The 21573-nt window shown below is 40.0% G+C and overlaps 1 protein-coding gene across 4 annotated transcripts in view; it reads left to right on the top strand.

The window, feature by feature from the left end:
* The window catches only part of LOC147873178 (uncharacterized), a 300974-nt gene that overhangs the window by 75974 nt on the left and 203427 nt on the right, over positions 1 to 21573 (top strand). For all 4 annotated transcript variants that reach the window (XM_087353215.1, XM_087353213.1, XM_087353216.1 and 1 more), the window contains exon 2: positions 5762 to 5884. In XM_087353215.1, coding sequence (XP_087209341.1) covers positions 5762 to 5884 — 123 coding nt within the window. The remainder of the gene's footprint in view (positions 1 to 5761; positions 5885 to 21573) is intronic.

Here is a 21573-nt window from a genome sequence, read left to right as displayed (position 1 = left end):
TTGTTTCAGGTGGTCATATAATGAGCAGTGCTTGTTACAGCAGGCCAAACAACCACAAATAGTTGTTCAATCCAACTCGAGATGTATTTTTTATTTTATAGTGCTATCAATTCTGCTGTTATTCTGCCTGCATGTAAATTCATGAAAGCAATGAATCGTTAAGATTGCTAAATAGATGCGCATGGTATTTATTACCTTTACAGCGGGGTTCCACAACAATTCGCAGAGAAATTCTGAAGCAAACATTATAAATTATTGTAATACATTTCTCTATTTTTTAATAAATTGAAAAGACTGTTATAAAGCAGCGTGTGGAACCTCCATCATAAACGGAATTATATAGGCTATTTAGTTATGGCTAATATTATTAGTTATGGTATTAGGTAAATAGTTTGGATGGGGTTTAGTGCAGATAAATGCATATATTCAGATCAGAGTGTTGGAAAAAAATAAAGTAAAAAAAAATGTTTTACTGCATCCTGTCTGGTCGACTGGATGATTGGGATCGACATGAAACGACCAGAAAACCGCAATCCGGTTTTTTGTTTCTTTGCTGCTTTTGTTGTGTTCCGTGCTCGAGTAGTTTAGTTCGTTGATTCCAAACTACGAACCACCACTTCGTATCACTTGATAGTTTTGGCGGTTATTCCCTGTTATTTATTTTTCTTTGGTATAACAGACTCCGATTATCCGGGTTGGTTGCAAAATATATTTTTCCAGGTAACCGAAATACCGGATAATCCGAAAAAAATAAAATATAAAAATACGCAAATGTAAAAAAGTAGGGTATACACAAAAGAATGGTGCGGTTTCAAAAGTTAATAAAAAATTATTTCTCACCTTACACGGGCACAACATACACCGTCAGGTGAGAAATAAATTTTTTATTAACTTTTGAAATCGCACCATTCTTTTGTGTATACCCTGTAAGTTTACTTACTGTTTGAAGTTTTGCTAATAACAGAAACAAGGATTGAATATAACATTATTTACAGCACATACCAACTATTGTTTTATCTCATTTTGTCCTATTCTTTATCGGAAATATGTGACTTACACCGAGCGTTGGAGTCTCCGGTGGGCTGATAGGGGAAGTGGGCGGGCTGGGAGATCAGACCACTGGTCGTTCCCTGGCGAAGAGTGGAGGTGGGATCATCCTCAGAGATTGCTACATCGACGTGGCTGGAGGGCTTGAGTGCCTCTTCGGTCTGAAGGTAGTCGGAAAGAATACGACAAATATAGTTTGTTGAAAACGGCAGTTGGTAGAGAATTAATGAAAGAAAGAAAGAATCAAAGAAAAATAATGGAGAAGGGTAAACAATTTTCATAACATTCTCTCCTCTCCATTGCAGCTGTATTATTAATTAATAAATAAATAACCTTTCCTATCCATCCGATAAAACTTTCGTTCTGTTCGGCGAATTCGCGTGCTGTCTGATGGTTCGTTAGGAATCGACGACTTTCTTGTCTCTGACATTTGGTAAACAGAGCGTCATGCTCGTTCTTTCAGACGAACGTCGACATATATTCATCTTATTTTGGAGTCAGCCCGCTAACGTGATCTCTCTTGCAAGGTAGACGTTTCTATTTTCATCAAAGACGGCAAGCAATTCTATACAATAGATTCTGCTTGCAGTGAGAAAATACATTTACGTACATTTAAACACCCCTGTTTTAGGAACAAAATTTGTGTGATATGCCTTCTGGTGCAAATAGAGCAGCGAATATTTCTTCAGATGTGTAGGCCGAGAGGCCAGAATATAATAATAAGAAATGTTATGGATCGTGCAGAATCTTCATAGTTCAACAAATCGAACGAAATAACTTTGTTGTACCTCATTATTAAAGTGGGCGTACCTACAGTAACACCAGGAATATCTGAAAGCGCCCTGAGGATGTGTTGTATAACAGCAGCGATAGGAGAGGGCTCAGAGTTGGTAATACTACGGGACTAGAAAATGTCGGTCCCGTCTTAGAAACATTCTTGCGAACTTCCAATATGACTGGAAGAATCCACAGAACATCAAACGACGACGACACCAACGACAGACAGGCGTCGTAACGTACGTACAAATACCAATGAAGCAAAGAAGTAGGACCCGATGTTTTCTTAAGGAGAATATTCGCTGCGCTTGTGCAGAATGCCAGTCCAGTTTCGCCTCAGCATTGCCTTCTTACAAGCTCGCTTGTGTTCTTTATTCTGGCATGGAAGGAATTGTAGATAATAAGGCCCAGGAGGAAATAGGGTCCGCTGTTGATTTTGGTAATTAGTTGTCCATGAATGCACCAAATCTCAGTAATCTCTTGATCTAATTTAGTAAGGATGTCTGTAGAAACTGCGAATTTCCATTTGTGTTCAGTTTTAAGGAATAAAGAAATATTTCACTTTACATTTATTTGTAAAAAAAAAATCAAATGTTGGTCACGGTTTTATGTTTTTATCGATTTCAGTGTAAAAAACAATATATAATTAACAATAAGTCTTAAAAATTTTGAGGGTGTATGGAATATTAATTGATAATTAGATAAATGCGTTGTGAGAATGTAAACTAGACAAAGCTGGCTCACGGTTCAATGGCGGGCTGTTTTTGAACATGGCGACTAAGTTTCATGTTCATAAAATATGAATGTCTTAACAAACAACTGTTGATTTAGTGATTTATCTGCGAATTAGCGAATCTGTTTTATAAAAAATGTGTCACAGAAAATCTTACGATGCCCCTAGTTATAAACTGATCGAAGATGAACCAAACTACAGGACAACCTGTACATTGCATGACACCATTACTTATAAATGAAAGCGATATGCATAATAAACTGCTTGCTTATTCAACAGTCTTGACTTCAAAATTTTTGTATTATTTTTTGAAGCGAAAATAAATGGAAATGAAAAGCCACGCTGAAGATTCTGCTTACATTTACATGCCTCGTTGCATCATTTGCATGGCTTCATCTTTACGGCTTCAAGATGCACTGGTCTGTCAGATAAACACATTTGTTTAGTCATCATGACTGAATGAAACCTTCGTGACATGTAACATGCACAGTAGACAGAAGCCGCGTCTGCGTATTAATTTTCTTTGCCACGTTGCATTTCCTGCCGTCGAGATATGAAGGCACGTCGTGATCTGCGTGTGTCATTAACGATGTTCATTTGACTTGAGCGTCCGTTAAACATCGTTTTTTCCCCACCGTCTCTGTTGCAGACACCAGTCTGTGACAGGTACATTTCCCTTATCACAATTTACGGTTTATTTACGCTTCTAAATAATTACGTTTTAAATTAGAATAGACTGGTAATATCAAGGAACTAATATGCGATCTGAGGTCTTCACGGCTGTGAAGATGTGGATGTAGTTCTTTTGGTTCGTAACTCCGCGTGCGTTAAAGAACCGTGAAAATGGTAGCAGAAACTTTGGTTTCAACCTACAAGTTCACACGGCGTTGTAACCCAGAAGACCAAGAATGACAATTAAAGAATACTTGTTTATAAGTATTTACTCCCAATTAGGAACGTGTTAAATCCACAGAATGTTTGCTATTTTCCATCAATTTACAGCGGTTTCCTTTCTGTGTCCCACTTACACGTCAGTTTCATGTCATGGAAACACGCATTTTTTGCTACTAAAAGGAAACCCAGCACCCGGGACCAAACAGTGTGTTTCGGATACGTCACTTGCATGTGGATTCGGAGGAGGTGGGGTACAAATGCATATGCTATGTGAATTAAAGACATTACGGACATTGGAGGTGATACAGCGAGCTGAGAAATACAACAAGATACGACTGCAGAAATTCAATATTACAGTTGGTTTCATCGTTTTGTGGGAGAAAGAGAGTAGTTGTTTTCGTCTTGAATAGAACGTCCTGTATATAACTTATTTAGGCTATGTCGGATTTATTACGGATGTCGCTGCCTTCCTATTCCCATTTTACACACCTGTCCAGCCTTCCATTCCCACTCTAGAAGTGGCCCGGATTCCATTGCTTCATCAAACCGTCTCTCAGATTCCTTGTGGGACGTCCAAGCTTCTCTTCACTACAGGTTTTCGTTTTCTTCAACCATCCATCATGCTTTCGTTGAAGGTGTCCAAAGTGACTTAGACGAAAGACGAATTTTGGACGCTTCTGCGCGCCGACTGTCACTTGACCTCGTGGTCCAGTCAGCTTTGGAGAGCTGGTGTATAAAATATTGAGTTGCTTCAAGGGTGAAGCAGATTCCATTTGTATATGTACATATCTGTCTCTACGCCATCTGCCTTCGTGTCGGTCACTGTGTATCATGCTACAACACCAGTACCATTCAGAATAGCTCTATCTTGAGAAACTAATGGTATCTCGACCTGCGTTTTATTGAATCCAAAGATTCATTACTATGGTGAATTACTAGAGGACTCGTGCTGTCTTACTTCATTGATTTCCTGTCTGCTCTACCATAAGAAACATAGCTTGAAACGCGCTTATATTAACTAAACGGCCTTTCTGGTCAAGGCTCGCTACGGGGCTACCAAGTGTTCAACACGAAAAAATGACGAAAATGATGAAAAATCTCGAATAGTGTTGCAATTTTGGAGAATAAACTACAAAATTACTTGACGAAATTTGCATTGACAGCGTATATATTTATTTATTTATGGTTTACGTAAGGGCGCTTGAATTTTATGACATCAGCTAATAAGGTCGTTACCAAACAATGATTGGAATACATGTGAAAGGAAGCGGCTGTGGTCTGAGCTTAATGCACTATCCCGAATTTGTCTGGTGTGTCTGAGGAAAATCATGAACAAGTTCAGTCAAGGGCCTAGATAAACACCCGGGACCTCCAGAACACGAAGTAGAACTACAAACCGCTTGGTCGTGACGTTAGATTTCACGTCACTAAAGCACAGAGAAGTGAAAAGGTATTTCAGTGTAGCACCAGAAAACTGTCTAGGACAGTTGTTATGAACGAATGCTTGCACAACCGTGAGACGTAATTTGTGACGCTGGAATTCCTGTCTCCCGTCGTATCTCTTCCCAGTCAGCTCATCAAATATCACAAGCAAGTTGTTACTCAAGAAACAAGTCATATTGAAGGCAACGTTTTTGATGAGCAATTAGCTACAAAGTGGTCACAAAGTCTTGTTACCTTTTGTAGAAATATATGTGCAGCAACTCAGTTTATTTTATTTTTGCAGATTAAGTGAAAGTCAAGCACTTACACCATGGAACAAGAGATAGTCAGTGTCTGAATCCACAAACATACGTTCCATCATTCTCATGACAAAGAATAATTCTGTGCCGTGTTCTGTGTGACGTTTTCCGAAACAATTATGGGGTGAAGACACGGCTAGAAACAAATCTAAAGACTTGTGCGTAGTCGATCGAGGTATTCGAGGATCCGCGGATCGTTTGTGGGTAAACTTGTGTGGTGACCTGGCAACAGATTCCTCGACGAATTTGCACTGACCTCTGGTTGATGACCTTCAGTTTACGGCTAATCATTTTGCTGCCTGTTGCAAAGAGTTCACGTTTTCATCTGCGAAGTGTCGCTTTTGGAGGGGTCTTTTCCCGAATCGTTGCTGGAGATAGATCTATGCCTCTTCCAGTGTCATCTCTGTTTATGGACGTTCGTAGATTAGACAACACCATTGCTCCCTAGAGTCATTGGTTGTATCGCTCATGGCTGTTTATAAAAGCATTTGGAAATAAATATGTCTTTTAATTGCTGAAAACGTGAGAATGTAGTAAGTTGAAATGTTCGCTTTTATCCGTGTTTCAGTTTCGTGTACAATCGGGAATAATGATGCATCTGGGTCACGATCGGCGATGTGGCAGCGCGTCGCGTATTGTTTTAGTGTCAGTGCACCATCCTTCTTCACTGGATACGTCATCACATTATCTGGTAAGTGAAATAGAATTTTTGATCATAATATGGCAAATATTTCGCATTTAATTATTAAATTTGCGAATGCAATGCAAACTAGAAATATTGTAAAATGCGGACATTGAATCGACTTCTTTTACGTCACTTCCTTGTGAAGACGTTTTGTGTGTAACTCGTTTTTATTTACATAATTAACTGTTTCTAAGTTGCGAGAATGAGATGAAACAGACGGACATACCACTAACAGGCAATGTCCATGTGAATGAAGTAAGGGAAATATTTTAAAAGCAGGACCGAAGTTTTACTGCAGAAGGTTATAGTAAATTGTCTTCATAAGTTGGGCATTAATGATTAATTGTAGTTTAATTTCCTTTTAAGATATTATTGAAGTGCTATTATGAAAGTCTAAAAGTGTAATGATATGCTGTCTCGTATTAATTTCATCTCAAGTGAATCACACCTGGAAGGAATTTCTGCTAATATCAGGCCATTATTAAGAGCCTAGCGGTTGTTGTGATTATAATACCGAGAGGTCGTAGAACTGACAGCCATTCACTCATGCAAAGTTCTTTGTAAGGTCCGACAGTGGCGTGTCGCACAATGCACGGTGCCACAGAATCAGTATTTTGTGCCTTGCGTACTTCTATCGCAAATACATTGATTCTGCTGTTAGTTTAAATAAAGAACCAGAGTATACGAAGGGAACAAATAAAGTTATCGGTTTTAGGATTATTAAATAGCGTATTTTTAAAGGCAAAGCGATACCTGGTATATCCATCCGTCCATCCATCCACCTGTCTGTACAACACTATGCTTGAAAATGGCTGTCTTCTGGGTTGTTGCGCCGTGTAGTCTGGTAGACGCTTACCGACGCTTCGGACGTGCTTACTGACTCAGGGAGATGAGATAGCCCTGATAATGGAGGCAGCGAAAGCCTTTGAAAATTCAGTAACCTATACCAGACTATACGTGCAACAACCTAGAAGAGCGTCATCTTCATACTCGCTGCCGCGAGAACCTCAAATCTCAGTTCTAGTTTGAACTGTCTGCCTTCCCACTTACCTATCTTAATGTCTTTCTGTGTTTGATCTCTCTAATATATATCCTTATATGTCTAACTTCCTGTCTGTCGTTCATTCATCAACCTATGTATTGTTATATTAATATCTGCCAGACGGTAAATAGTTAAATTATATAAAAAATTCCTTTGAGGAATTTTATATAATAGAAATAATGCGAAAACTCCTGAAACAGGATCGAGCAGTCTAAATAAAACAGTCAGGAGTCTAATGCATTCTACCGTGCCTATTCGTATTGCATGTACTTGACGTTTCTCCTATCTGCACAGTGAAATTTGCATAGTTAGAAATGGTATCGTTGAAGGCTGTAACGTCATATTTTTCATTCGGCAGTGAATGGAATTGAACCCGGATTTACTGCGTTTAATTGACCGATCACATTACAACCCACGCGGTCTTCACTACAACCTGCTTAATCTGAACAAACGATTACCGGGTGTTCCATACTGAGGTGCCCTTTACCCACTGACTGCCTAGTGTGCTCCAATTCTGAAATGCATGTGGCCAGCGCACGAGAAAACTGTTTGGGTCATGACTGCCAGAGACAGAGAGGCGATGCTACACGACTTTCTTTGCAGAGGTTTGATAAGACTCAGGTGGAACGTTACGGACGTGGGAGGAGAAGGCCTTTTCGAAGTGGAGGGTACAACACAGGTCACGGGTTCACAACCTGCGGACCGCCGATATGTTTTGTGTCTTCGGCATATTTTTTTTGTCTGTGGTATGACTCAGTAGACCTGTAATAAATAAGTATCGCCCGAGGTAAAAATTAGATTTATTGATTAATAGAAAAATATTCAGTAGATGTGTTCGCTAGATTCAGTAAGAAGCTCTTTTAACAAAGTTAAGATTTATTAAACTACTCTCACATTCCGCGCATCCCCGAATCAGTTAGAAACAGTCAGTGTGGTGCGCGACTTGAAAGGCTCATAACCTCTGGTGTGGGCCGTGTTGCATAATCTCTGGAAGTACCATTATTGTCCTTGTTAACGACGTGACGAGTACCGGAGATCACAATAGGCAAACTAGTGATTCTTTTAGATAAACTTTGTAGCAGTTTTGCTGCTATTATTCTCGCTTACTCTCACTGCGGACCTTGTAAAAATGTCAATGGCTGGTGAACAGACGAAAAAGAAGTTTGAGGTTTTCACAGTGGCCAGGATGACTCGTCTGGCTTTTGGCGCCGTATAGACTCGTCGGTAGATGCAAACGTTTCGGAGAAACTGTCTCCATCTTCAGGGCAGAAGTGGCGGTGCTGAGAATTGGAGAGTTTTGTGTGAGTTTAGAGAAGAGGGGGGCTGAAGGAGTACCCCACTTATTCTGTTAAACTAATAACCACGGTATTAAGAGATTTTTGGGGAACGAGGTTGGGCTGTCTTAGTCTAAAGTCGCTGCTCAATGGCAGTTGATTTCCTGTGCCATAAACATGTAAGCCATTGCAGCTTGGAGAATAATTGGTTACGGAAAGGGTCACGAACCCTGGCAGAGGCGCCGCGTGTTTTTCTATTCTTTTCTGACCTCCAGGACGTAGTTTCCTTCGTACCGAAAGGCGAGAGTGGTCGTTTCACTCTGCGATGAAGGCACGGAACCATGAAGCGCATCACTTACCTTACTTATCTTGTCCAAGGGAATCCAGCACTCAGCCCGCGAAGATCGGCCATGCGGAAAATTGCATACTTTTTTTGGTTAAAAAGAATATGCAAGTAATTTTAATGCACGAGATCTATCACTTGTCTGTCTTATCACATCTGTGCCTGTCAGTGTCTGTCAATCTATGTATCTTATCTGTGCGTAGATGGGAGTATCATATTACAATTAATTTGAGTGGAATGGCTTTGATGTGGATTGGATTCATCTGGCTGGCGAGCTATGGTGAATACGGCAATGAATTCGACACAGAAAGTGTCTGGAACACATGTTTCTGTCGTGAAGCCTTTGTTAATTAATAGAAAGCGCAAGAATCTTTTCTGTAAATCATGAGGAAGGAGATAAAATGAAGACAAATGTAATTAGGCAGGCCTATTCGGACATTCCACTTAATCAAGCAAGATGCAGGTGGGAATATAATATTAAAATGAGTTCGAGCAACTCGTAGCCGCGCCAAATGACAATCATCTTATATTGTGATTAATGTTCGGGTTCCATAACACGAGGAGATGAGCATAATTACTGTAACTTTATCCGTCCAACAAACATCCTGACGACATAACTACAAGTACTCTGGCATTTGCCTTTGTTCCTTTTGTTTCATTCGCATCTTGACGCTCTTAAGAGTCCTGTAACTTGTTAACAATGACGCCAGAGGGACTAAAGTTTAATTTTACAGCTGCTGCTACCATTAGGCAGCCGTTATGAGTACTTGTACATTTTGGTAACACTATAGAGCAGAGCACTCCTTTTGGAGCTCCTCGGGGGGGTTGGTTGCGTTTTAAAATCTTGAGTAAGAAACTAAACCAATTCCCCGAATGGGGGGTTAAAACACTTGACCAACCCCCCTTCGGGGGGGGGGGGGAGTTTAGTGTCTTACTCAAGTCATTTGTTTACTCGGCATTGTTGTGTTGGTACAACAATGCCGAGTAAACAAATATAACGTAACAATGTTTGATGACGTCGTTTTTTGATAGACGACAAATCACGAATTTTTATAGTAGATTATCGTTGATGTGAGCAATACGACAGCACGGCTGATATTGTTTATTGTTCGAAGTTGAAAGTAAAAAGGAGCATAAACCAAATACTAAAGAAACCGTCTCCTGCCAGATTTAAACGGGGCTTCTCCCCTACTTCCTTTATACTTTACAGTAATGGGCCATTGTTTAACATTCAACACAGGCCATATACATCATACCACGTGTGCAGTTCCTACAAAGCATCAGTGGCATCTTAATGAGCCTGAATCATATTTAGATCTGTCGGTATGGATAGCAGGGTCTTCGGGCGAACAAACAAATCGGCGAGAATGCACGCTGTCATGTTTTAGTGAGCTGATTGTTTTCTTGAGTCACTGACCTTAAAACGTAAGGAACTGGTCAGCATAATGATCTCTGTCTTTGTTGACTATGAAGAAATTATGAAGTAGGGTTCACACTTACGCATTTTGCCATAACGTGACGGCAGACACACGTGTGTGGAAGATGTTGCTGTAACAATCGCTGCTTTTCGGTTCGCGGTGCATCAGATTCACGCTGATGTCAGTTTTGCAGCAAACTTTAAAGTGTAGGTGATCCTCTGTATGAGTACCGTCTCGTGGGTTAGGTTAGGTACGTCCATATATGAACCTAGGAATGCCTTGTTGCGTTACACTTCAGAGAACTCTTTCTTAAATCTGTGTTATTGTACTCGAAAGGGGGAAGAATATTTTCCAAATTTTTGTATATTGTGTCTGTTGTGTAGCAATACCATCGGTGTTACCTACACATGTGTTGCTCGTTGAAGTACAAGCTTAAATAACAGTTTTGTCTTTTAATGTTTTTGAATTTTTCTTTTAATCCAGTGTTCTATAATATTCGCTTCAGTCTCACGAATACACCGTGCAGTTCTTCTAGATGTAATTTTTAAATTCATTGCTTGAAACGTGGGTTATGAATTATTTAATATTTTTATAGATAGGTACAGACGTGTACTCATTCAAGTAAAAATGTATATTTAACAAAGAAGTCACGATAATTATAAAGATGTCAAAATTCTCTGTGTACATGTTTTTCTCTTTGTTGTTGTTTATAAAACGAGGGCTTAGAAACAGAAGAAGGTATGAACGACGAGAATAGAAGAAGGCGAGCTGGAAATAATAACGAAAACAAAACACGGGCTTTATAAAAAGTAAGAAGGGAATTTGGAGTAGCTGTTGCCACACACTGTGATTATTCTTACAAGGAAAGAAGACGAAGAACAAAAAGTGACGTTAGACAATGATAAATACTACTATAGAAGAAGAAGAAGCAATGTCTCGTCCCTGAGCCGAGTGAAGTGGGGCAGGAATGTCACATTCATTTACCTGACCAGTACCTTTCTTTCTGAAACACAAGCTACAATGACCACCAAAAACTATCCCTACATCATTCGTAGTTAATGTAAGAAGGGAATTGAAAATAAATCCGGGAAGAACACATATGCCTATTTTTTGTTCTTTATAGATTGATCTCCCGCCCTTGAAAAAATTTGTTGGTATCTTCTGATTATATAAGTTTGTACATCAACAATAGAGTACAATTTTGTCGCTGGATTAGAGGACTGCGATTGTGATCAGAAGGTCATAGAACTGAATCCTGCCGGAGTCATAATTGCTTGCATTTGTCAAATGTATACGTATTATTATAACTATTGCATCTATTCAACATTTTACAGGGTATTTTCTTCTGTGTACCTGAGAGAAATCTTGCCCCTGAGGCACATATTGCAGCAACTATTTCTGAAATATATTTTGTTTTCTAACACGTGTTACATGCATTAACAAGATTTCACGTGAGGCATTTTTATTTTACATCAGCGTCTTTCAAATGATGATGATGATGATATTATTATTATTATTATTATTAGCAACAACTTTGTGAGAAGAACGTATCACTTAAGTATACATTTGTCTACTTCTTCACTCATACGAAACGGCAGGGAAAATTGTGGTATTGTGGCCTATTTTATAATCTTTGTCACGTGTCATGACATGCTACTGACTGCACGTATCGTATCTTACGAGCTGCAGAAGCGTTCCTCTTTGTTTTAACACCTCATTGGGGATGAGGAGCTCCTGTAGTGGCCTGTTATGACGGTTCATGAAGACAATAGCTGCAGGAGACGAGGCAAGGCTGCTGAGATAACATGTATTTTGACCGCCGGGCGTTTGTTGACCCTCGTCAAAATAAATCGCTGGTCGCAAGGCCAACCAAAGAGAAGGGTCTTTAACGACTGGGTCCGAGGCTTTTAGTTGGGAGAGAAATTTGTTAAGAGATGACAACTGAATCGAGTTTTTTAAGACATAGCTGTTACCTTTAAGTTGTTAACCATCATTGTACTGTTCGTTTCTTTGTAGAATTACCTTTGTCTGCCACGGTGTTGATCGGCTTCCTGCTGCAGACCCGGCTTGAGGTTTTCTTTTGTTTGACCAATTTTTACCTTTACTTGCTTTGCTTGTGTTCAAACCGTTCCGTGTACAGCACCATTAATTCTGTAAACCCAGATGAACGACTTGAAACACATTCAAATTTGTAATTTAATTACCATTTCGGGTAATTATAAGCGTAAACCAGCTTCCAGACGAATAATCTTTACACCCCTGAGATAAACTGAAGCCACAGATTTTCATCAGCGTATCTTTCTAAGAAGCAGTAACAGTCAGAAAGTGATTTATAAAATTTATGTGAGTTACCTCCGTTTTATTTACGTTTCCTTATAAAGTTTTGATTGTTTTCTTTAACTATCTTCTGAAATGGGTGTTCATTCAGCGTGCCTTTGCTTAAAGTGATTAAAGCAAAACAAAAAAGACTTTTACGTCGAGTCTATAAAACCTCGACTCTACCAAACTCTTTTGTTGCAAGGTTGCAAGAAGACTGCCCACGTCTCGGTTTATACCTTTAAGGGAAATAAATCTGTATTGCAGAGATCTTAAAAATCCTGCCAACAAATTTCTTGCTGCGTGGATAGTCTTTGTATTCCTTATAATGGTGATAATGATAAAGGCTCATCATAATAACAGAAACAGCAGCGCAGAACTTTTTATCTGATCTCGTACCTTGGTCAGCTGAGAACAGTGACTACGCTGGGTACACCGATGTCTAGAACGCTTTGCTTCGGGAGTATGAGATTCCATAGCATTTGCAGTACTCGGCGCGGGTAAACTTATCAATGAAAAAAACGTAGGTGAGCCCGGTCGCCCGCGTTCTCTGTGGGGGTCCCGTCAACACACCGGTTAGGGGGCAGCGTGTTGTGCGGTGTAGCTGTACCGCGCTCCATATAAAGACTTCTCTCACTACCCACCTGAAGACACGCTTCGTCGCCCACCACCTCGCCATGGTCTACCAGAGATTCCGGCACCTTCTCCGACCTCAATCCGTTTATCTTCCTCTGCTGTTCGGTTCTTTCTACACCCCCCTCCTAATGCAAACACTACCTTAAATGGTCCAACCATCCTGCCCCAACTTCACCTGTAATATATAAACTGCTAATTTATCAGAGAACAGTTTTTAAATTCCTTTCCAGATGGAATGAAGTAAGCGTTCTTTTTATGAAAACAGGTTTGTTTTCAAGATTTGTGTCTTCTGGGTTGTTGCGCTGTGTAGTCTGGTCGATGTTAACCAACGTTTCAGAGGTCATACTGCCTCCGTCATCAGTAAATATCATATTGTACGACCTGCAGAAAATTTAAGGATCTTTCGTTATTATAAGGAATTTAATTTAATTGCAAATAATCAAAATATTGTTTAGGGGAATTTTAGTTCCTCTTGAGCGTTTGCTGTTAATAACTCCCAATTGACTGTAAGAGTCTGTATGTTACAGTTTAGTGTGATTAAATATTCAATATCATATTCTACAGATCTCGCATTTCTTACTCTGATTCCATCCGACCTATAAACGTGTTCCAGAAGCATGTGTGAGATTCGAGGTCGGATCTGAAGCTAGTTCAACAGCAAACTGATTCTTACGCATTGCCTAGTTTTGCACGCTTCTGTAATGGCGCCTTGTATGCCTGTTATATGGTTTTCAGTTTTTAAAACACCTTTTGTCAGCTTGCGGTAATGTTTTCACCTGGACCGCCCACTGTCCTGTATGTAACACCATGTTTTATCACATAATACAGGCTTACTAGGTTGAAAGCAGGTGATGGTATTCGCACTGCATACCATCTCTTTATGAGGCACAAAGGAAATATTTATGATTATTTACACTTCACAATAACGAAATAAAATATAAATAAGTATATTATAGCTATTCATGCAACTTGCATGTAATATATCAAACACACTTCAGTTTCTCTTTGTACGTTTATACTGCAAGTTCCTCACACTTTATTATGTTCCTGTTCGAAATGTGATATTAATCGTCCTGACCATTGCAGCGTCTGGAAACTTCTAAATTGACTTGCTCCGGGAGTGACTGACGACGGACGGCCTTGACTCATTGTCTGGTTGTTCCTCTTCATTTCACGTGGGCGAACATGTCTCTTTACTTTTATACGTCTTTGTGCTTCTCCCGGCTACTCTGCATTCTTTATTCTGATTCTTATCTGTTCTCTAACTCTATGGAACAGTCCTCTTTGAGAAGTCGGTAGTTTCTCAGTTTGTCAAGAATTCTGCGTCTTTAGTGGAACTACAAATTTCATTGCTGGTCATAAGAGGCTTGCATTTTCCCCTACGCTGTGCCTTATGAATCCTTCTCACCCATTTTATTCATAATTTGTGACTTAAATTTCTCAAGTATCCTGTGTGTGCTACGTGCCTCATCCACTTCAAACTTTCTTGGTTTGATGACCCTAATAATCTTGACCTCTAGGTCATTTAATAGTAGTTGATAGCCAGCAGTGTTTACCTCCGTAACTCCGAAATTATCTTGCAAATTCCTCCTAGTACATTCATTACGTTCTTGTACCCCTCGATTTGTTTACATACCGCCATGAAGTCGGACGACACAGGCAGAGTTCACATTCTTAGAATTCTCAGGCATTGATGTGAATGTTCGTCTTCATGCTTTGGCCGCATTTACCTCTTGTGAAGGTGCCCGTTGATAAGTACTGCAGCTGTGCACAAGTGACCGAAAAGAGAATTTCTTCTGGGATGTAGCATCGTGTAACCTGGTAGATATGGACCAACTTCTCAGATGAGCTTACTGACTCATCATCACGTAAGGTTATCTGAAACGTCGGTCAGTTTCCACCAGACTGTATGGTGCTACATCCCAGAGGACAGCCGTTTATAGTCATTGCCATGAGAACGTCAAATCACACCAGGTGTCGTAATTACTTTACGGACGCTGTATCAAGAGAAGCTTTGAGATGAGGAGTTGTGTGAGTCGTCGAAGATGCGAGAAGTGGAGTGGAATATTTAAGACTCTATCTCAGGATTCACATTTGATGAATGAGGAAAACCACAATTATTTCATCTCAGGATAGGCGTTCTTTTGGCTGAGATTTGAACCGTCTACTTTGGAATATAAAGTAGTTGTATTGTGCGTGTATAGACAAAGATTATGGTGATGAAGGAAAAGGTTTCCAATAATCCAGGTTGGGATCAAACCCCAGGTGTCCACTTTGCATAGTTTCAACAAACAACTGAGCCTTCGTGACTCCGCTGGAGCAAGATTATAAAACATAGAACTGGACTTAATTGCAGCTTTAGTGTAAGGCACTGAAATGTTGCCTCAGGCCAAAACTTTATCTCTTATTCGTTTTAGTTTTTTTCCCTTTAACAATCTGGAAGATATTAATTATTTCATAATATTTGTTCTTTTAGTAGGCTTGGTTCTGTTGTGATAGAAATACATATATTTGCCTTTAAGGGAAGATGTGATAACCCTACCAGTCGGTTTTCAGACAAAGCCAGAATATGTGTGGGTGCTAAGAGTAAAAAGGGAATATTTGGTCAATTATTATGTGTCTGTGGAAATAATGTACAGAAATTATAATGTGACGGGTTTAACGTTGTCTTCTGTTTAATTTATTCCTGCACTTTCACTTGTATAATGCAGTACAATGGGTATGTAATTACTAATTTTCACAGTATCTGACATTCTAATGACGAGTGTTACTTCCGACTCCAAATTCGTACAAAAATCAGGCAGGGTCTGTGCGACTGAAATAAAAAAACATAGGTGAAGAAAATCTTACGAGCTGGAAAAACGTTATACAACTTGTGCATGAAACTAGCTAATTCTCTTGGCTCCCTCTGTTGGAAATTTCTTGGGCCGACGGCTCTGTCTGTTGGCAAACGGATGACCACTGTCTTTTGGGTCTGGGAGACGGAGGGCGTCCTGATGGTAGAGTGGCTGGCTACCCTTGTTTGGCTAGATTCGGTGCGTATCATCTTGAAAGACTGTTGCATCCATCAGGAAGTCACCAGAAATGTGGCAACTGTGAATTTATCTCAGTGGGGAGAATTGCACTGTGCTGAAGCGTGATAAAGCTGTTGTTATCATGTCGCAGCCTGTATTTCTGACGAGTCCCAATGATTTCTGAACTACCCTCGTGCATTATTCTTCAAACTGGTGTCCTGGATCGTTACATTGGAGACATTCCACAGCAGAGTAAAGAGAAATCCCCAGTCGTATACGTTGGACGTAGTTTTACCTTGGATGGCTGTCTTCTGCGTTGTAGCGCCAAGTAGTTTGGTAGAAGCTTACCAACGTTATAGAGGTTCTTGCTGCCTCCATTATCAGGGCGATCGCCGTGAAAACCTCAAATTCTACTTAGTTTAACATTAATACCGCACTGGAATGTGTAGAACAAAACTTGTCTTCTTTCTAGTTAATTCGTTTCCAGTTCTCTTTTCATAATGTCGTGTAACAAGCACTGGAAAAAATACGATATCAACTTAAACGCAAATTAACTTTTTCCGTTGTTCCTATCCATATACATCATAATGACACTGCGGTATAATTTTTCTCCTAATAGATTTATTTAGATAACGATATCCTTTAAAACCTTTTAAAACTCACTCTCCCGAAATCTACCACTCTTGTAAGCGCAGACACATAATAGACAGATTCCCGCAGAGCCGGAGGAAGGCGCTTTGATCCGCCGCTATCCCTGCGTTTTGTGTGCGGACGGCTGCTTCCTCTTAATTTCGCATAATCAAACGTGGCCATTATGCTAATGACAATAATAATGACGAAACATTATAATCTGCGGTCGTGAGTTTTGTGTGTTCGTCTTTTCATATGCTACTCATAATTTTGTTTTAATACTCGTTGATTGAGGTTACTATAATTGACGCCAAAATATTTGTTTCGATCTTCCACTTGTTGTCGTTTGTAAGCGAGTCTGGTTGATGTTTCCAAACATTAATTACGTCATAAGAAATCGTAATGGCATTTCCTAAGAAGAAAACTTGGAAATCTTGAAGTACCCGTGAATCTATCGCTTCATTCAAACATTTTCACTTGGAAGGTCGGTAGAGTTGTGCGCCATGTGAGGCTTGACAGATGCTTCGTACAGTCGTCATGTTGATTTTCCGCGCGCACACACGAACTTTCACACAGTTAATAGATACAGTTATAATTTTTCAACACCGTTGATGGCACGTGCCGAACTGGGTCTCCCAGTTAGTCAAAAATTCCCCGCCTTGTATAAAACCCGAAGGCTGATGAGTACCGTCTTCACAAGAAACCGCTAGTGGACGGACTGTATCCTGAGGCGTTTGAATCCAATTCACATCATCTAACCCCATTTCTTCAAGCTCTACAGTGATATTTTTCTGATTACTAGTCTCATAAGTGTTGTCCCTTGAGGGTTTTCCGACTAAAATTTGGTGCGCATTTATCATCTCACACATGCGTAGTGTAGGTCCTGTCCACCTCATCGATTTTGATTTGTTATTTGGTGATGAGTAATGATATGAAGTTGCTCCTAATGCAACTGCCTTGCATTTGTATTTACTTCATCGCTGCTAGGTTTCAATTTTATTTTCAGTTTGGGATAAAGGTGATAGTAATTCACAAAACCGAGCAGTAACCGTATGCATTATCATCGCTGAGTGTATTTGTAGGTTGTCTGTCATTCACATAATAAACAGTAATAACAAATTCATCGTTGTCATGAAGACGTGTTGTATTTCCTTTTGGGGTAATTACTGGATTTATAAATATTGTTGAGACGGGCATCGGGTTCACAGGGTAAATAGGCAATTTCTCACAACAACAAGGATATATTGTTTACAGTCGCTGTCTTCATGTGACGAAAAGTGTTCCCGTTTCACAACTCAGCATCCGCCCACCATTGGACACACTGAGAACGCGTTGGTTAGTCTGGCCGATGGCACCGTTGGAAACAGGTGTGTGGCAGATGACGTCCTTGAAAAGCGCAAGCAATGCACTGGATTTGTATCCTGTAAACGAGTGAAAAGGCAGGCGTCCAGTTCATTGTCACGTTCACGATGGTAATCAGTAGGTGGAGTACAGTCTTGTTGGCCAAGTCATACAAATTGACCTTTTCTTTATTAGATCGGAAGTACTACTGCAGTTTACCTTGAGGTTTACAAGAGTAACGACAAAGTGCATATATATATATATATATATATATATATATATATATATAACCTACCTGCGTCCTGTTTTTTTTGAGTAGGGGGGCATAAATGTAGTCTAGTCAACAGAGATTTAGTTTTAAGATAATAAGGGACGTAAAAATGTACACGGATGACAGTCCTTTCTGCCATTTTGTGCAGCTGTTACGGGTCCTGCCATCCTTGACGATGGAAACAGTACGTTTATCCGAAACGTTGATGTCTGCAGCACCACACGGTATCATAACCAATAAGAACGTATCGACTTCTTCATCGTCGTGAGAACCTCAAAACCTCGCATGAGCAAACTGATTGTTATATTAGAATCCACGTGGTGAAAGCCGTGTTACGTAGGTATGGTTTGTGACTTGTGAACAACTGGGTTCCCTGCATGGGATACGAGAACATGAAAAACCTTGTTTTCGTAATGATCACAACATTCCAGCGGCTGGGAAGTGTTTTTGTCAGTGACGTAACAAAAGCGTGGACACATCACCTGTAGGCACCTGATTACCTGCCCCTCCCTCGGCCTCACCTGCTCCACTGCGTTGGGAAAAGCATTGTGCAAAACAGTGCTATGACTACGGCTGCATGAATTCCCAGTTTTTGGCAAGGGCGGGCTCTGGGATTTATTTAAGTTTGTTAATTACATTCTCAGAATTGTCCCAACTGGGCGATGCTTCTATCATAGATTGAGTGACCGATGGTTAGGTTGCATTTTTGCGTAGAATGGAATGAGAAGGTGTTCATGAATAATGTAAAGATTTTTAAGACGATTGTAGTCTATTTCAGAATTATGTTTTCTTCATATGAGACAAAACTTATTATGAACATGATCAGACATATTATGGGAGTTTATGTTTAAGGAACGTATCGCTTCTGACTTCACCCTGAAGATGGAGGCAACGAATTCTTCCGAAAAGTTGATAACCGCTTGCAAGGCCATACATTACCATACCACCGTGAGAACTTCAGATCAGAATTGTAATTGCAAGATGGTGGCCTCTGACGCGAAGTATAATTATGGAACGATAGAAATTAAGCCAATGACAGTTACTCTGTAAAACAACTTACCAGAAGCTAAAGTTGGCGTCTTGATATGGTCTTCTCTCAGCACTTCAGTTGAAAATGGTATTTGCCTCATACTTCACATTGGAAGGAATTTTATGTTTGCACATCAGACGTTGTAGGTTTCACCTTGCACCTCAGAATGACCCAAACACTCAGCCATTTCAGCCAGAGCCCCGCTATTCAATCTCATCTTTCAGGACTTTCCTCATTTGTGCCATTCTCAGGCTCGTCTCTCCCTCTTACTCTTCATAAAACTTCCAGATGTGGAAGGCCTTTGTCCCTTCTTTTCTCCGACCTCCACCTACACAGTGTACTACCTAACCAAAATATATATTTCCTTTTCATGTTTGACTCCGTAGTATTGTTGCTACTGGTGTTATGCTTGACTCCCTAGACGTAGATGGAAGAGTAATGTTAAAACCGATTTAGAATAAATAGGTTGTGAGCATGTGGCTTAAGTAGGGTGCAGTAGAGTGCTCTTGTGACACGCCACAATGAATCTTCTGGGATCATTAAAAGGCGGGAAATTTTCCTGACTAGCCTAGAAGCTATAACCTTCTCAAGAAGGACTCTGCTCTGTGGGTTTGGTTTATTTATGTTCATAAATGCGAGGTTTCGCATTTCCTTTCGATATCACATGCACTTATGTAGTGAAATGAATGCAAACCTGTGTTTCATTGCATTGGAAACATTCCAAATTGATTATTGGTTAAAACGTTCTTCTAGGCCGCAGTAAATAAAGAGCAGGTTACTGCTGGAAGTTGAGGTCTGTCCAATTACTGTCAGACTTTAGCTCTCAAGGCACGCTGGGCCTTTCTAGGGATAGAGATTCTTTGTCATATAGGGCGGAAGTTTCGGTTGACTGACAGCAGGTACTGCGCGTGAAGCTGGAGGGAAGAAAAATTTCCAACAGGGTGAGTTGGGGTAGTGAGGCGGGTTTATTTCAAAGTGAACTTCCAAACATGCTGAGGGCATTAGCAACAGGCAGTTGTTAATGTTTTAGAGAAGGAACAGTTGCATGGAAAGGTATTTACATTTATGTGGCATTTTACGAGATCACTGTGTCTACTAAGCGTGTCTTACAGATGTGTTCACATTGCTCCAAAACTGAGATTACACTGAACTTCATAAATGAGTTTATTTTAAAGCTGAAGGTAGCTGTCTTCTGGATTGTAGCATAGAGTAGCCTATCAGTCTTGACAGACTATACAGTTCTACATCCCAGAAGACAGCCAGCTTCATAATATTACAGTAGTTGTCCACAGAGACTGAGAAAGACCACAACAAATTATGCAGATCATGATTCTACCCGGATATGTTATCAGTGGAAAGCAGAACGGATTTGCTAAGCTGTCAGCTGGATGCTTTATTAAGTTGTCGTGGTATTTTGCCAGGTATTACAGAGGCATAAATCACGACCCCCCGGCCCATGATCCGGAAATAGATGCCAGTTGTGTTTCGAACTTAGAACTTTTCGAATTCGAAGTAATAGTTCACCCACTACATAGAGATTTTCGATTCGAGATTATGTTAAATACTGTGGTAAATTCTGGGAAATGAAAGTGAAGGTAAAAGTTTATGTTGATATCTCTTGTGTTATTTTGAATTTACGTTTCAAGCAATGTTTCTACAATAATTTATGAATTTGAGACCCAGTGACTGAATTGGAAAGTTGCTGAACGTAACACTCACTTAAGAATGAGTGGAGTTTATGTCCAATCCCCTGTAACTGCGTATTCATGACATTGTTGGTTAAGCACCAAGAATAATTTTGTCTTAGAATGTTCAGAGAACGTCGGTTTTTATTTTGTATTTTATTTTATCACAAAATCGTGTCCATCATACATTTATTAACAGTGTTGTTTAATGGTTGATTATTGTCATACTTCTGTGTTCGCCCTCTTAGCCATCAGAGCCAAAGAATAAATTTAGTGACATCGTGTTCAAAACACGCATGCCGTTATTACAATCGACCCCATAGTTAGATGGGCAATGTCGTCAAACATGGTAATGTGCGCAATCTCGTGACCAAGCAGGCAACTAGCTATCTGAGCTGCAGTAGTTGGCAGTACTGGTAGTAGATGGTGTAGATGTAAGTGTTTGGGATACGAGCTGACTTAAGCACAGTGATATTTGTAAAGTGGTCCAGATTTTACCAGTCACATAATCCCGCCCTTAGATGCTATCTGACTTTTGCAGTTGGAAAGAAAATATGGCGTAAGTCACTTCGGAAATTTTCGTAATTGATGTTTTAGGAATATCTCATTTTTTAAAGGGGTCAACCCATTCTCGACTTGATTTTATTCCCACCTAATTCCGGTAACGTTCTTTTAAAAATAACTTATGTACATAT

Source organism: Zootermopsis nevadensis, unplaced genomic scaffold (genome assembly GCF_977971745.1).
Source record: "Zootermopsis nevadensis isolate Lab colony 2312 unplaced genomic scaffold, Znev_1.0 Znev_ptg000021l, whole genome shotgun sequence".
Classification (NCBI taxonomy): Eukaryota; Metazoa; Arthropoda; class Insecta; order Blattodea; family Termopsidae; genus Zootermopsis; species Zootermopsis nevadensis.
Note: the sequence above shows the minus strand (reverse complement) of the source record. Positions and strands in the feature narration are given on the sequence as shown.